Source organism: Schistocerca americana, chromosome 8, assembly GCF_021461395.2.
Source record: "Schistocerca americana isolate TAMUIC-IGC-003095 chromosome 8, iqSchAmer2.1, whole genome shotgun sequence".
Taxonomy (NCBI): Eukaryota; Metazoa; Arthropoda; class Insecta; order Orthoptera; family Acrididae; genus Schistocerca; species Schistocerca americana.
The window spans coordinates 53824211-53841644 of NC_060126.1; the positions used below are offsets into that span (position 1 = coordinate 53824211).

Here is a 17434-nt window from a genome sequence, read left to right on the forward strand (position 1 = left end):
TAGCAACTACATTTATTCTAAGTGATTTAACTGCTTCAATTTTAAATAGGTACAGCTTCACAAATCTCACACTTTCTCTTTCTGCGGGCAGGTAAAGAAACTCTGATTTTTAAAGTAAGTCTGTCTGCCATCTTTCATTCTCTTTTATTACTATAAGCAAAGCTAGTGGAATTTTGTTCAATCTATATTTCTTTTTATTGTTGTATATTATAAATGAAGGAATAGATATTTCTGGGGTATATGAGCATTGGCACTCATTAATTAATTAATTGTTGGGGTCACTGTGAAGTTACTATATCGTATTCATCACCATTGCTAACACTGTGCAAAGTGCTTGAAGATAGGAGGAAAGGCAGCATGGATCATAAATTTTTAATCTGTTTATTGCAGATTGATTTCAGCTACAATATAGCTGTCTTTAGTGCAATTATATCCAAATCATGAAGACTTGTCATAACTGTTGTGACTTGCCGATATTTCAAAGTGCCGCCGCGCAGTTATGCGCATGTACATGCAGCGCTGTCTGCCAGCCATGCAGCAGCAGCGCCACCTAAGCGGCCAGCCAGCCAGTGGCCACTAGACTCGGACTCAGTTCGGATTTGACTGTTAAAGTGTACACACGTCTTACTTTGTTTACTTGATCTGTGACTTACATGTATTGTGTCGCCCTTGAAATATATTTGTTCAACTTGACGTTATAACAATTGGTGACGAGGTAGTGAATTTTTCTTTTTCATCGTTGACCCACAGGTCCCATGGCTACTTTAAAGCAACTATTGCAAGGTCTCATCGAACAGCAAATGCTTCTCACAAATGCGATTCGTGATTTCGCCGCGGCATCCAATGCGGGGCGTCTCTCGTCGTTGTCTCTCCCTCCTTTTCCTCCTTACGACGAGACGAAAAACGTCTTTGACAGCACTTCTTGGCATTTCGTGTCGCAGACGAACAAACATGTAAGTCTCTGTTCCTTTCATGGATTTCACTTCAAATGTAACGGTTGTTGTTGCAATTGGCTCCTTTGAAAGATCCTGCATCTTTGTCCTATGCTGAAATGTGCTCACTTCTGTCCGTATATTTTCAAAAGCATACGCATGTGGTAGCCTCTCATGTTGCCTTTTATCGTTGTCAAAAATGACCGAATCAATCCTATTGCGCTTGGGCTGCTGAACTTCATGGCCTCAGTCGAAAGTGTCAATTTGTTACTGACGTTCACAAAGTGTCCTATGCCGATTCCATGGTACGGGATGCTATTATCTGGTCGGCGCCCGACAAAGAAGTTAGGCAACGTGCCCTTCAGTTGGCAAATCTGACTCTAGATGAAGTCCTATCCATCGCTCAGTCTTTTGAAATTTCTCGCTCCACTGGAGTGCAAATAGAGGCAGGGAGTGGCGTCGGGGACTTACAACGCTGTGCGCTGTTGACGAAGCGTGCGGTGTGTCCCCGCCGACCGACGTGGCCGCAGTACGCTCCCAAGTGCAGCCTCGGCCTAACTGTAAACAAACCTCTAAGAAACTGCAGAAAACCCCACGGCAACTTCCTTCATGTCCGCAGTGTTTTATGAAACATTAACGAGAGGATTGTCCCCAACGTTGGGCCATGTGTCACAAATGCAAAAAGAAGGGTCATGTGTCATCTGTTTGCAAATCCGACTGCATACCTGATGTTCATGCACATGGCGCGGATTCTGCTTCTGTGTTGCCTGTCAATTGTACTTCTTCCCTTTCAGGGAAGCTATTCCTTATTGTCCAAATCCTTGGTAGGGATGTTCGCATGCAGGTGGATACTGGTTCTGCTGCCACTATCTCAGACGTATCTTCATTTGGGTTCTCCAATCTTGTCGCCTGTCACTAGGCGATTACGGACTTACAATAAACAGAAGATTTCTCTCTTGGGACAATTTGCTGCTGAGGTATCTTACAAATCTGTCGTTCGCACTGTTCCCATATTTGTGGTCGACCATAGTAATGCAGAGAATCTTTTTGGTATCGATGCCTTTCACGTTTTTGGATTCTCCATAGATGACTCTGTCAATATTGTCTCTGATGCTATTCCTTATGCTAAATTGGATTCCTTGGCGAGGACATTTTCGTCCCTTTTTTCTCCTGGGTTAGGCCATGCAAACGACTTAGAAGCTCGTATCACGCTCAAACCCACTGCTCGGCCTAAGTTTTTTCGCGCTCTGCCCATTCCTGTGGCCCTTTGTGATTGGGTCACACGAGAGCTGGATCGTCTCACTGCTTCAGGGTCTTGCTTCCTGTCACTTACAGTGAGTGGTCCTCTCCTGTCATTGTCGTTGCTAAGCCCAATGATGATATTCATCTCTGTGGCGATTTCAAAGCCACTGTAAATGCTCAATGCCTCATCGACACTTACCTTATGCCTTGACCTGAAGAATTGTTCACTAAACTTGCTGGAAGCCAGTATTATTCTAAACTTGACCTGTCAGAAGATTATCATCAACTTCTTCTCGAAGCTGTTTCCCGGCAGTTTCTGGTCCTTAACACACCTTTTGGCCTCTATCAATACCAACAATTGCCATTCGGGGTTGCCAGCGCCCCCACTCTCTTTCAGCGATTCTTGGAACAATTATTGCTCACTGTCCCTGGGTGTATAAATTACCAGGACGACATTGTTGTCACTGGCTCCACCACTGACGAACATCTTCAAAATCTCCGCACACTTTTTCATATCTTACAGACTGCCGGTCTTAAGTGTAATCTACAGAAATCAAAATTTTTTCAGGCATTTATCGCGTACTTGGGGTTTCAACTCTCGGGATGGTATTCGTCCGCTTCAGCAAACTGTCACTGCGATTGATGCCCTTCTTCTCCCTACATCTCTTAAGGAACTGCAGGCCTTCTTGGGGAAAATAGCATACTATCACAAGTTTTTACCATCTGCTTCGTTGGCTCAGCCATTACATCGCCTGTTGCATAAAAACATGCCTTTTCACTGGTCCGCGTCATGCAATGCGGCTTTCCAGAAATTGAAGACTATGCTGAAACAGGCCCCGTGCCTGCCTTCTTATTGAAACTGGCCAACATCTTGTTCTTGCCACAGACGCCTCTCAATACGGGGTCGGTGCAGTCCTTGGGCACCATTTTTTTGACAGTTCTGAACAACCCATTGCTTATGCCTCCAAAACGCTCACAGATGCCCAACAAAAGTATTCTCAAATTGAAAAAGAAGCTTTGACCATTATTTATGCTCTTCATTAGTTTGGTGTTTTTCTCTATGGATCCAAATTTCATCTTGTTACGGATCACAAACCACTTTTTTCATCCATCAACGTCACTTCCCGACAAGGCATTACACTGCCTCCAGCTTTGGGCTCTTTACTTGTCTTGTTTCAATTATGAGATTCATTTCCGGCCAACGGCTCAACATGTGAATGCTGATGCACTGTCACACCTTCGCATGGGTCCTGATCTGGCACTCGATAGGGACGAACTTTTGTGTTTCCACCTGGATGTTGCCGTGCAGTGGGTTGTGGATGGTTTCCCCATCACCGGGGACCGGCTGGTGGCTGCTATGGGTTCTGATCCTACCCTCTCCCGGGTGTTACGCTGTATTCAGAAGGGTTGGTCAGATTGTCCATCCGCTACGACTTCTGATCTGTTGCGGAACTACTACACTTTGCGTTACCGCCTCACGGCTAGGGATGGTGTTATCCTCATTTCCACCCACAATGCTTCGCCGAGTGTTGTGGTACCTGCGTCTTTGCGGGCTTCGGTCTTGCGCCTCCTTCACCAAGGGCACTGGGGTGTCTCTCGCACAAAATCTCTTTCGCGCCGTCATGTGTACTGGCCCGGCATTGACTCTGAAATCGCACACATGGTCGCTGCCTGCAGCCCTTGTGCGTCACAGGCCGCTGACCCGAAGTCATCTTTGTCACCGTGGCCTTCGTCTGAGAAGCCCTGGGAGCGTATTCATGCTGACTTTGCGGGACCTTTTTTAGGTACTTATTGGCTCCTCGTAATTGACGCCTACTCTAACTTTTCTTTCATTGTCCGTTGCATGTCGCCTACTACCATGGCAACCACAAATGCTCTAGCTCGCATTTCCTCTTTGGAAGGGCTTCCCTCTACTCTTGTTACTGATAATGGTCCGCAATTTGCCTCTTCCGATTTTGCGGATTTTTGTGCCCCTCACGGCGTCATGCACGTCACGGCCCCTCTGTTCCATCCACAGTCAAATGGTGAGGCTGAACATCTGGTCCACACATTTAAGGCTCAGATGAGGAAACTCCTGACTTCTTCTTCTGCTGATGATGCGCTTCTCCAATTTCTGGCTTCTTACCGTTTCACCCCATGGGCGACCACAGCCCGGCTGAGCTCTTACATGACCGACAGCCCTGCACGCTACTTCAGCTTCTGTGGCCTTCCACCTCACGGCCGCGGGTGGCGTCACTTTTCTGGTTCACCGCCGGCGACCTTGTATGGGTACGGGGATATGGCAGGCTGCCAAAATGGAGTCCTGGCCGCATCTTACGACACCGTGGCTGACACCTGTATGAAATCCTGATGGACACGGGTGTTGCGGGGCGTCATTCGGACCAGCTCCGGCCTCGTGTGCCGGCAACGCCTGTTCCAGATGCCGCTACACCACCTTCGGCTCTACCTGGCGCTCAGGTTCCTGGAATCTCTCATAACTTCACAGATAACAGTTTAACTGCTACACAGTAGCCGAAATTGATCTGCAATAAACAGATTAAAAATTTATAACAGGCGTTGCCCTTCCACCTATCATGGATCTCATTAATACAGTCATGGAGTACACTGTTGCGAATGGAAATAAACCTGACTGTACAATGTTTCATCATTTTTCTGTATTGACATTACTAAGTTACTTCATATGGTCATGTGGATATCAGCTGCTTTACTGTCCAGGCAAAAAAAATAACCGTTTTTAGAGTTGCTGTTTTTGAAGATATGAGTGACATTGAAAGTTATTGAAAAATTGGGCATTGTCTCTGTTGTGTTGCAGTATTTTTTCCCCTCAGAATGATTCCTATATTAGGAAGGTCATTAAATATCTGAGTTTTCAGCACAAAATTTTTAACAATGTGGTTCCCCCATTGCCTTTAGCTAGTAACACTAATAAAGCATGTTAGAATAAATGTTGGATATAGAGCACAAGGTGAGTGACAGATGCACTCAGTATTAAATTATGTTAGAGGCTGTTCTCATATGATGAACCTGAAGCCAATTATTTTCCTTTTTCATTTTGTTGTTGTTGTTGTTGTTGTTGTGGTATTCAGTTCAGAGACTGGTTTGATGCAGCTCTCCATGCCACTCTATCCTGTGCAAACTTCCTCATCTCCCAGTACCTACTGCAACCTACATCCTTCTGAATCTGCTTAGTGTATTCATCTCTTGGTCTCCCTCTATGATTTTTACCCTCCACACTGCCCTCCAATACTAAATTGGTGATCCCTTGATGCCTCAGAGCATGTCCTACCAACCGATCCCTTCTTCTAGTCAAGTTGTGCCACAAATTTCTCTTCTCCCTAATTCTATTCAATACCTCCTCATTAGTTGTGTGATCTATCCATCTAATCTTCAACACTCTTCTGTAGCACCACATTTCGAAAGCTTCTATTCTCTTCTTGTCCAAACTATTTATCGTCCATATTTCTCATCCATGCATGGCTACACTCCATACAAATACTTTCAGAAACGACTTCCTGACACTTAAATCTATACTCGATGTTAACAAATTTGTCTTCTTCAGGAGCTCTTTTCTTGCCATAGTCAGTCTACATTTTATATCCTCTCTACTTCAACCGTCATCAGTTATTTTGCTCCCCAATCTAATCTGATTCCCTCAGCATCATCTGATTTAATTTGACTACATTCCATTATCCTCATTTTTCTTTAGTTGATGTTCATCCTATATCCTCCTTTTAGGACATTATCCATTCCGTTCAACTGCTCTTCCAGGTCCTTTGCTGTCTCTGACAGAATTACAATGTCATCGGCGAACCTCATCGTTTTTATTTTTTCTCTATGGATTTTAATACCTCCTCCAAATTTTTCTTTTGTTTCCTTTACTGCTTGCTCAATATACAGGCTGAATAACATCGGGGATAGGCTACAACCCTGTCCCACTGGACTTGCATTCGGGAGGATGATGGTTCAATCTCGCGTCCAGCCATCCTGATTTAGGTTTTCCGTGATTTCCCTAAATTGCTCTAGGTAAATGCCGGGATGGTTCCTTTGAAAGGGCTCGGCCGACTTCCTTTCCCACCCTTCCCTAATCCGATGAGACCGATGACCTCACTGTTTGGTCGCTTCCCCCCAAACAACCCAACCCAACCTGTCTCACTCCCTTCCCAACCACTGCTTCCCTTTCATGCCCTTTGACTCTTATAACTGACATCTGGTTTCTGTACAAATTGTAAATAACCTTTCACTCCCTGTATTTTACCCCTGCCACCTTCAGAGTTTGAAAGAAAGTATTCCAGTCAATATTGTCAAAAGCTTTGTCTAAGTCTACAAATGCTAGAAACGTAGGTTTGCCTTTCCTTAGTCTGTCTCTTAAGATAAGTCATAGGGTCAGTATTGCCTCACATGTTCCAATATTTCTATGGAGTCCAAACTGATCTTCCCCAAGGTTGGCTTCTACCAGTTTTTCCATTCGTCTGTAAAGAATTCGTATTAGTATTTTGCAGCTGTGGTTTATTAAACTGATAGTTCGGTAGTTTTCACACCTGAAAACACCTGCTTTCTTTGGGATTGGAGTTATTATATTCTTCTTGAAGTCTGAGGATGTTTCACCTGCCTCATACATGTTGATCAAGAGATGGTAAAGTTTTGTCAGGGCCAGCTCTCCCAAGGCTGTCAGTAGTTCTAATGGAATTTTGTCTACTCCCGGGGCCTTCTTTCGACCTAGGTCTTTCAATGCTCTGTCAAACTCTTCACGCAGTATCATATCTCCCATTTCATCTTCATCTACATCCTCTTCCATTCCCACAATATTGTCCTCAAGTACATCGCCCTTGTATAGACCCTCTGTATACTCCTTCCACCTTTCTGCTTTCCCTTCTTTGCTTAGAACTGGGTTTCCATTTGAGCTCTTGATATTCATACAAGTGGTTCTCTTTTCTCCAAAGGTCTCTTTAATTTTCCTGTAGGCAGTATCTATCTTACCCCTAGTGAGATAAGCCTCTACATCCTTACATTTGTCCTCTAGCCACCCCTGCTTCGCCATTTTGCACTTCCTGTCGATCTCATTTTTGAGATGTTTGTATTCCTTTTTGTCTGCTTCATTTACTGCATTTTTATATTTTCTCCTTTCATCAATTAAATTCAATATATCTTCTGTTAACCAAGGATATCTACTAGCCCTCATTTTTTCACCTACTTGATCGTGTGCAGCCTTCAATATTTCATCCCTCAAAGCTACCCATTCTTCTTCTACTGTATTTCTTTCCCCCATTTCTGTCAGTCGTTCCATTATGCTCTCCCTGAAACTCTGTACAACCTCTGGTTCTGTCAATTTATCCAGGCCCATCTCCTTAAATTCTCACCTTTTTGTAGTTTCTTCAGTTTTAATCTACAGGTCATAACCAATAGATTGTGGTCAGAGTCCACATCTGCCCCTGGAAATATCTTACAATTTAAAACCTGGTTCCTAATTCTCTGTGTTACCATTATATAATCTATCTGAAACCATTCATGTTATGATTTGTAATATCACTCATAGCATCACCAGCAGTTTGAAGATGTGCATTGTGAGAAAGCTGTTAACTACACCCGCTTACGATAATAGCTGACCACATACAGCATAAAAAATCTTAGCCAGTTTAACCACACCAATTAAATAGCCACAAATACACACCAGAAACCAACATTGCATTGAGACTTGAAAACCCAAAACAGATTTTACATACCAGTTTGCTAGTACATTGTCAGAATCCCAAAACGCAGAAATTTATAGTTAAACAGTATTATTGGCAGGGATTATTTTATCAGTGTGCAGACGAAGGGGTTGGAAGACATCATCCAATATTGCTTAGTGAAGTTACTTGTTAACCCAGAGCAAGGGTCATAGCAAGTTAGGACAAACAGTGAAATGCTAAAAAAGCACAAGATTTAATGTAAAAAGGACAAGATTTGAAAACCTAAGTAACTAGAGTTGTGAGAGAGTTCATTTGATTTTTTAATGACTTTTGAACAGCAGACTGCAAATAGAAGCCGAGGAACAGAAAAAACACCAATACTGGCCTAGCAATAGCCAAGGAAGTAAGCAAAATGAGGTGTTGCAAAATATGAGAGAAGAATGAAAAATGAAACATAATTAAATGGAAAGTGTTCACAGTGATTGCAGGAGCAGGGAGTGGAAGACAGGGGTTATAAAATGGCACGATTTATTAGTGTAAGTTGGGGCCAGTCACACGGTGGGAACTGAGTGCATATTGCAGAAAAAGCACCATACTATGTTGTTACAAGAGTATGGCATTACGAAGGAGAGTCAAATGTACACACATGGCAAATGAGGCACTGAAATTGTGTTGTAAAGTGTGATCTACAACATCCTTATGTGGTACCAGAGTAGACACCCTGTGCCCATTCGGTCACTGTCAGCTGATGTTACTTTCCTCAACAGTGACACTACCTCGGGTGGAGTTTTTCAGACGTTTATAGGGTTAGAGTAGGAAGTAGTTCGAGAGCACATAGTACAAGTCCTGTGTGCCATGCTTTATGGAAGTAGTTTAGGTAAGAGCAAAGGGTGTGACTTGTGTGTTGAGAATGTCAGGGAGATCATTGTACAGGATGAGCTTCTTGGTTGACGCGATTTGAGGAATTCGATCAAAGTGAAGACAACAGTGACACTGACCATGAATGTAAATAGTGAAACAGTGTCCAAACAAACTTGCCACAAATGTCATAGCTGCAGGATAGGGAATGTGTTTCATGTCGAAGGATTTGTGATTCGCCCTTGCAACTTGATTTCCATAATCTTCAGTTTGAAAACTGCACTACAGTTCTTTGAATGAACTATAATGTGTCATGTAATCAAACCCAGCTAGAAATATATAACGCCCTCAGATCACGCATCTCATTGTTGCTTGACAGACTTGATCTTTGTTTTGCTGAATTGTTACTGCTACTTTCTTTATGCCCGCTGAAATAAGTATGTACATAGGCTGGAGCATATCAATGCCCCATACTATTTTTACACTCTGCACACTTCTTTGGTATCACTGTAATCCACACTTCCATGATTCATTGTGAGACCAAATCTCCAGAGATGACTATTCAGAAATTTTCCTGTACCTCCTATGAGTCACTAATGTTTCATATTTTTATAACACACTTATAAAGCACTACTTATACAACTTGTAGGATGTGACCTAATACGCTCCCTTAACCCTCAAGTGGATGCACCGTTTTCCATGACAGGAGTAGGCACATGGCGTACTTTGTACACATTTAAAGAATAGCGGTCTTTATGTTACCGAGGTAAAAATGTATGAGCAAAATCAAAGTTTAATCTTAGTTTAATTGAACAATGATAAAATAAACTTACATAATATGAGCTAAAGCACTGTTTAGTTAAATAATAATGAAATACATTTCATTATACCATTCTGTTGCCATGGACAGATGTTATCACACAGTAATCACCTGGTTGAAGCATTAAACAGCGCATTTGCATCAGATCACAGCCCACTGCAGACAGTTGCCTAATTCTGATATTGTGCCGCTTGCTTGTAATCTGGGGAATTTTCACACACATATCGTAAAGTTTTTTTCACTTAGCTTGCTGTTATTCTATATTATTGCTGCTCACTTGGACATATGATAACACTATTTATCACAGCGTTAGCTGAAGCATCAATGAAGGAGTAGGTCTTGGCTCACAATTGTGAAACAACAATAGAATGGCACAAAACAATTTTATTTGTGCTTGGCACACTTTATACATAGATACACGTGCCCCAGGGTTAAAATCGTATGTACTTAATTCTTGTAGTAATTGCTGTACTCATACTATCAGCACATGTTATAGGACTATTACCACATTATGTGCTTATTTGAGTCTCTCACAATGTAATTATCAACAGTTTCCTCCAAGATTGCTGGCTGCAACAATAACAGCACATGCTTCCATTGCCCACTAATAGATGGTGGTAAGATCTAACAATGTAAGGGCTGCTGTCAGTAGTTCTGACATGTGCTGCAGTTCGGAATTAGGCAGCAGTGAGACTGAGGTTAATGTCGCGGAAGGTGGCATGAAATTTATAAAAGGTCCACAAGGCACTTACTAGCAATTTACATTCAGATTTTGTATGAACTACAGCAGTAAAATTTGTTGGAGTGCAGATAGAGAATATGTTATTAATTTATCAGAATCAGGAAAACTATGAAATATATCTAGATCTCTTAATTCCAGGAAAAACCTATCCAGGTGACTGATGTAACAGTAGTGCAGATGGCAGCTGTAGTGGTTCTTATGACTATACCCCAGTTTATGTATATCCATCGCTCAAAAATGAAATAGTTATTTCTGAGTACAAAATTGTGTAAGGGATGGGGAAGAACATCATAGGTTTTCTCTGAAGTATGGGTTTCAGCTGAGAAAATTTGTTTAAGGGAGGTGATGACTAACAAGGAGTGGGATGAGAGGTTAGGGCAGATTAGGATTTCAGAATGCTTGGGAAATGGTTATTTTTTTAAAAAAAGAATAGATGTTTTGGATAGAAGGCTGGAAATCATTTGAAGCAATAAACTGCAGCGCATCTGAAATGGCTAAGTTTGTATATCTTGTGTAGAAGTTAGCAAATTCACATAAAAAGTAGTGTGTGTTTCCGTGTGTCATCCTTTTATAGGTTAGAAGTTTTAGTGACTTTTGCAAATCCATTACCACATGGGTAATTTGGTTCTCATGGTAAGTGCTGAGCAGAAACTGGTGGAGACACTTTTTCCACCAACTGGCCAGTTTAGTTGTATAGTAGTGAACGCCTTGCCTACTTGAGGATAATGATGGAAATGTTAACTTTTATGGAACGAAGAGTCTGCAATTCTGTAATGGGTAAGTTTGGACCATATTGCAGTCATGAGAGGTAATATAGTGAAGCCATAATAAGTGTAAGAAATTCCTGGAATCCACTGTTTCAGTGTGCTATCTTCTTTGCCTGTCATCCATGTCAGTAACCATTTTCGTAATAGATATATGTTATATTTTAGAAAGGAAGATCCCCATATTGCTTCTCACCATTGTTAGGACTGTAAGGACAGTATTACATACATCCTACAAATTTTATTCAGCACTGCTTCCAAAGGTGCTGAATTGACTGGCTTCTAGTGATGTCAAAGAAACGACAATCTCGCGGCTGAAACAATAAAATTTCTCAATAACAGTGAAACTGACATTGTGCTTCAGATATTATGCTTGCCACAACAAAAATTACATGTATGTTTGTCAGCAGATTCATAGAAGTTCAGTTAGAAGTGTGATATATTTTGTGTTGCAGGTTATATATTGGAAACTTACCTACAAAAGTTAATATAGCTAGTGTCAAGGAGAAATTCCCAACAGCTTCAAGGATAGACATTGGCTTTGCACAGAGGATGAAGTTCACGCGGTATGTATCTTGGTTGGAGAGTCATCATCAGATGTAGAGGTAACTCCAGGTGTGCCCCAGGGAAGTGTGTTTGAACTGTTACTGTTCATGTTGTATATAAATGACATTGCAGGCAATATTAATGATAACTTCAGACTTTTTGCAGATGATACAGTTATCTACAATGAAGTACTATCTGAAAGAAGCTGCATAAATATTCAGTCAGATCTTTGTATGATTTCAAAGTGGTGCAAAGATTGGCATCTTGCTTCAAATGTTCAGAAATGTAAAATAGTGCCCTTCACAAAAAGGAAAAAAAGAAAGTAATATCCTATGACTATAATATCAGTGTGTCACAGTTGGAATCGGCCAACTCATACAAATACCTGGGTGTCACACTTTTGTAGGAATATAGAACAGAATGATCACATAGATGCGGTTATGCGTAAAGTGGGTAGTAGACTTTGACTTATTGGTAGAATACTGGGGAAGTGCAATCAGTCTTCAAAGAAAATTGCTTACAAGTCACTTGTACAACCCATCCAAGAATATTGCTCAGTTGTGTGGGGCCTGTACCAAATAGGACTAACAGGTGATATTGAATGTATACAGAGAAGGGCAGCATGATTTGTGACAGGTTTGTTTGATCTGTGGGAGGGTGTCAGAGAGATAAGGAACTGAACTGGAAGACTGTTGAAGATGACTCTAGGAATGTATTATAATTCATTACGTATAATTATATAATTCACTACATATCACTCACACAGGAATCATGAGAATTGGATTAGAATAATTACTGTATAGTTAATTGTTTTCTCTCAAATACCCCATTAGATCATAGTATTTAATTTATAATCATTAAAGAAGAAATTTATGCAGAGTGAAATTACCCTCTTTTCCTCACATCTGTCCTTTCTCAGCAGAATACATAATTGGGTACCTAATGCAGACTATATTGCCTGCAAAATAAAATAAATTGTGTACTGTAAATCTTTCTCTAGTATTTAGCCAGTTGTATACCACTACAAAAGTTGACGAGTTTATTGTTAATGTGGTGATTGCAAAACTTTTGAACGTTTGTTGGCTACATTCGAAAGAAGTTATGTGTTCAGTAGCTTCATACAAAGTCAAATGTTGACTGTAGTAATTAGTGTTCAAAGAAAAATTTAAAGGCATTTTATAGTTATTTATGAGGCATATTAAAAAAGTAAGGCGACTTTTCAAATTGCGCGGGCAGCGTATGTTCAATTATCGAATTTTTTTTATGTTGGTACAAGTCTCGAACATATGTTCACAGTTTCAAGTGCACAGCATATTTCATTTGTTTTTGACATATGGAAAGATTAGATGTGTTTTAGTGTGCTCGGTGATTTTCGATTATTATAAAAATGAGCAAATAATTTGCATCAAATTTTGTAAGAAAAATGGAATCAAGTGCTCTAAAACACTTGAAATGTTGACAGTTGCATATGGTGAGTGTGCTCTAAGTAAAAAAAAAAAAGTTTACAAATGGTACAAGCTCTTCCAAGATGGCCGAGAAGATGCCAATGATGAAACTCGCTCTGGGCACCCCAGCACATCAACAACAGATAATAACGTCGAAGCTGTGAAAAAAATTGTTTTGGAAAATTGTCGAATTACCATAAGAGAAGTTGCTGAGGATGTTGGCATATCGGGATGGAAAAACAATTCATGACTTTTGCATCACGACAATGCACTTGCTCATTCGTCATTGCCTGTGAGAGACTTTTTGGCCAAAAACAACACGACGATCATGCCTCACCCACCATATTCACTGGATTTGGCCACCTGCAACTTTTTCCTGTTCACAAAACTGAAGAGGCCTATGAAAGGACAAAGATTTTCAGTGATTAAGGAAATGAAAACTGTGTTGCTGGAAGTACTCAAGACTGTACCAAAAAGTGCTTAGAGGCTTGGAAGAAGTGTTGGCACAAGTGTATTGTATCTTAGGGGGATTACTTTGAAGGAGACAACATGAATATTGATGACTAAATAAATATTTTTTCCTAAAAATAAAAAGTCACCTTACTTTTTGAACACACCTCATACATGGAGTACTGATATAATCTCCATCATACACTTCACAGTAACTGAATTGTATAGATTACAGTCACATTGTTACAAAGAAAGGGTTGTTTAGATTATGCATCACCACTGAAGTCTTCCCCCAACCCCCATAAAAAATAAAATAAACTGTAAATGTTATCTCATGTGCATACACGTCAAGATAATGACTAATCAGCAGTATTGAAAAAAGATCACTACACACATAACTAATGGCAGGAGTAAAGGTAACCAATCGACATATAGCAAAGGTATCAAATATTTGAGAGGTCCGTAAAAACAACTTAAAGTGAAACTTCCTGACAGATTGGAACTGTGTTCCGGACCGAGAATTGAACGTGGGGTCTCTATCTTTTGCAGGCAAGTGCTCTACTAACTGAGCTATCCAAAATTCAGAATGTCACTAAGTTTTCAGACGGTGTCTTTCCTTAGAGCTACTTAAAAGGAACATTCACATATACAGGGTGTTTCCTAATTCCTATTATGGACTTCTAGGGATTGTAGAGGGGACTTAGTAGGTAAAGCTTTGATAAGGAACCCTCGCCCAGAAATGTACCATTTGTTTATAAAATAAATTTAAAGGTGAGATCACTTTCAAATCTGTTGCTTCATGGTATGCACACAGACTGAGAAGAGGACTATCGCGTCACCTGACGTAACGTACCGTGTGCTTACAATCAATGTGTCAGCATTCTGCTCCTTTGTCAGTCCATCATTGAGCAGCAAGGATGACTGAGACAGTATGAGATGATGGAATGCATATTTGAAGAGTACAAAGAGGTGCTGATAGTTTACAATGAAGCTGGATATATAGTTTACAATGAAGCTGGATATATTGGTAGGGCTGTACAGCAGAAGTATGTTTTCTGAGTCACTGCAGTGCATCATATACCACATTTGTTCAACTACAACACCAGCTGGGTGAAACTGGTACATTCGCAACTGGGAGAATCGACTGTGGTGCTCCACGGATCTGCTGCACTCTTGGCATTGAAGCAACATCCTCCGTCACATTGAAGACAACGATGACGAGTACTAGAAACATTTCCTGTGCCATGGACATGCCCTGTGCAAGCATCTGGTGTCTTCTGCATGACTGGCATTCCAATTCCGATCTAACAGAATGTGCAACCATTAACTCTGGCATATTCTCCACTGTGACACATCAATTTCAGGACACAGTTTCTACATAACCGACTTTGCACAGTACATTCTTTTATGGATCAAGCTCACTACACCAGGGAGGCCGTTTTGAATTGCCAAAACAGCCACATTTGGGACGACAAGAATTGTAATGCCAGACATTCACATGGTTATCAGCAAGGGATTAGTATCAGTGTATGGGCCGGTATCATTGACGGTCGTCTTCTTCATCCCTACAGTCTTCCGTACCATATGACAGATCCTAGATACTTGATATTCCAACAAGAGGTACTGGTAGAGTTTGTGGAAGAGCTCTGGCAATGATTTGTTAATGTGAAAAATGCCGAATTGCACAATGGCTCAGAAACCGCATTAAACTGTAGGCCCGAATAGAACTGGCTGGTGAGTGAGTTTAAAGGTAAGAATATGGCAGTGGTATACCACCCTCAATAGAACCAAGTATAGTAAAGTAATAGAGTTTTCAAACCAACATTTAGGTCAGGGACAGCTTCCACTTTATGATTTGTATAGAGATTGTCAATCTTATTTCCATCTTTATTCAGGTAAAATCTGTCTGAAATTTAGTGGGATTGGGGTGAAGCGTGCTTAGTCTCATATTAAGAAAACAAAATATGTTTATCAGCATATTACTGTTTGGTGTATTTCTTCAATGTGACACTTTTCTTCTATGTGTAATTTCAGAGAATTTGTAGCTTTAGCAGCTTTTCTGATCAATATGTTTGTGTGTTCAGGTATGCATTTATTAGGTACAACACAGTTGACGAGGCCATAGAAGCCTACAAAAGCACACACAATCTTGTTCTCGATTCGAGAAGCATCATTGTCAGGTTTAGGAGACAACGAGGACCCGTAGGTCTACCAGGTGAAAGTCGGCCACCGAAACCTCCAAAGGTGAGATACCATTGTTTGGTTTACAGTGAATAGGGGCTTCTATATTTTGCTATGTATAGTGTGATGTGCTTTGCCTTAAATGTTGCCTTATTTGTGTACATCGTACGGAAGGGGAGAGTGTGTAGCTACTGGTAGCATTCTAAAATACATTCACTTATTTGTCCTAGGCTCAAAAGGAAGCAGCAAAAACACAAAAGGGGAAAAAGGAGAAACCTGTTAAACCTAAAGAAGTGAGTACAACAGATAAAATGTAGTTTTTTGAAACATTTAATATGTTTTCCAGCATCTTATTTGTACAGGTTTCTAATTTTCTTTAATAGTGCACTTTGTACTTCCTGCAATTGGTCTCTAAATAGAATGGTCCTGCACTTGCCCCCTTCTTCCTTCTCAGCCTCAGTTTAAATTGTTTCGGGCATTTTTTGTCTCCTAATTATGAGACCTCTTTTTTTGCCTTGTAGATTATTCAATACATCTTTATTCAACACCCGAACCCCTATTGTACAGTGTTTTTGAGTTCATCTGTTATTACTCTTTATTGATAATTTCTTGCCACAGGTAATGTATCATGCTATCTACTTCATTATTGGGACTGATGCACCAAACACACTGGCAATCTTCTATACATTTTGTGTATGAATTAGTGTTTCAAACTGGCACAGTTGAAAGCACAACCACTATGAGTATAAGCAAAAATGTGTGAATAAACTTGGCTCTGCATATAAACTGTTAGTGACATAATTTTTAATTCGCTGTTACCAGCGCCCACTGATTTCATTTTGTTAAAACTCATCTTAGCTGGGAAGATAGGCTTGCTTAACCAAAGTTATACGAATTTTGGTAGAAGTATAGTTGCTTTTAATAAACAAGTAGTATGAGAGCTAGTTGTAAAGTTTTAATTACCACTTAAGAATAATAATTTTAACATAACTAACCCTTTGACTGCTACAAATGTGCTCCCTACATTGGCTTTGTCATTGCCATATCACTCACTAATGCTGCTGCCTGTTCCGAGAGACGATGTTCTGGTCATTATGAAATATGTAACCCCCAATTTTAAAGAATTATTCAGGGGAAAATTTAAGATTTTTGCGCGCCTTACAACCTGATACCTTCTCTCAATAAAGGGCTAAATTTCTTTTCGTTGTTTGTCGTAGTTACTGTGCTAGGTCAAATAAAGTAAACCATTGCATGAAATTTTAAAGAATTTCTGCAGGTAAAAATGCATTGCATGAACTCTGTGTGTGCTTGATTTTAGCTTGTATATTAATGTGTGTGAAATGTAAATACACATAAAAACAATATACACATAATACTTTACATTTTATTTATTTACGTCTAAGTTAATGTATTACATTATACTATGTCACATGGCGTTCTTTAAAACCTGTTAAATACATCTGACAGTGGAAAATCCAGGAGGCAGTGTAGTTTCAGTTGCCTGAGACTGCAGTTGTGCACGCGCGTGCGCGACTCAGCATCTCCGCTATATGATGAGTAGCAACTTTCCTTCAAATATTGTTAAATACATCTGAGGTGATTTTGAACGATTGGGACAATAGGTCATAGTTTTCTACATTTTCTTTGCTCCTCGGCATTTAGTATTTTGTATCTTCTTCTTATAACATAGGTTGCACATCCTTTGCATAGGCTTCCCCTGCTGATTCTTACAAATCGCTAAACTATAGGACAGTTCCCTTGTTTTATGTGTATTACTGTCATGCA

General features: G+C 40.4%; 1 protein-coding gene across 3 annotated transcripts in view; it reads left to right on the forward strand.

Annotated features, from left to right (window-relative positions):
- Positions 1-17434, forward strand: part of LOC124545482 (chromodomain-helicase-DNA-binding protein 7-like) — a 139206-nt gene that overhangs the window by 81213 nt on the left and 40559 nt on the right. For all 3 annotated transcript variants that reach the window (XM_047124415.1, XM_047124414.1, XM_047124416.1), the window contains exons 6-8: positions 11483-11593; positions 15553-15712; positions 15880-15942. In XM_047124415.1, coding sequence (XP_046980371.1) covers positions 11483-11593; positions 15553-15712; positions 15880-15942 — 334 coding nt within the window. The remainder of the gene's footprint in view (positions 1-11482; positions 11594-15552; positions 15713-15879; positions 15943-17434) is intronic.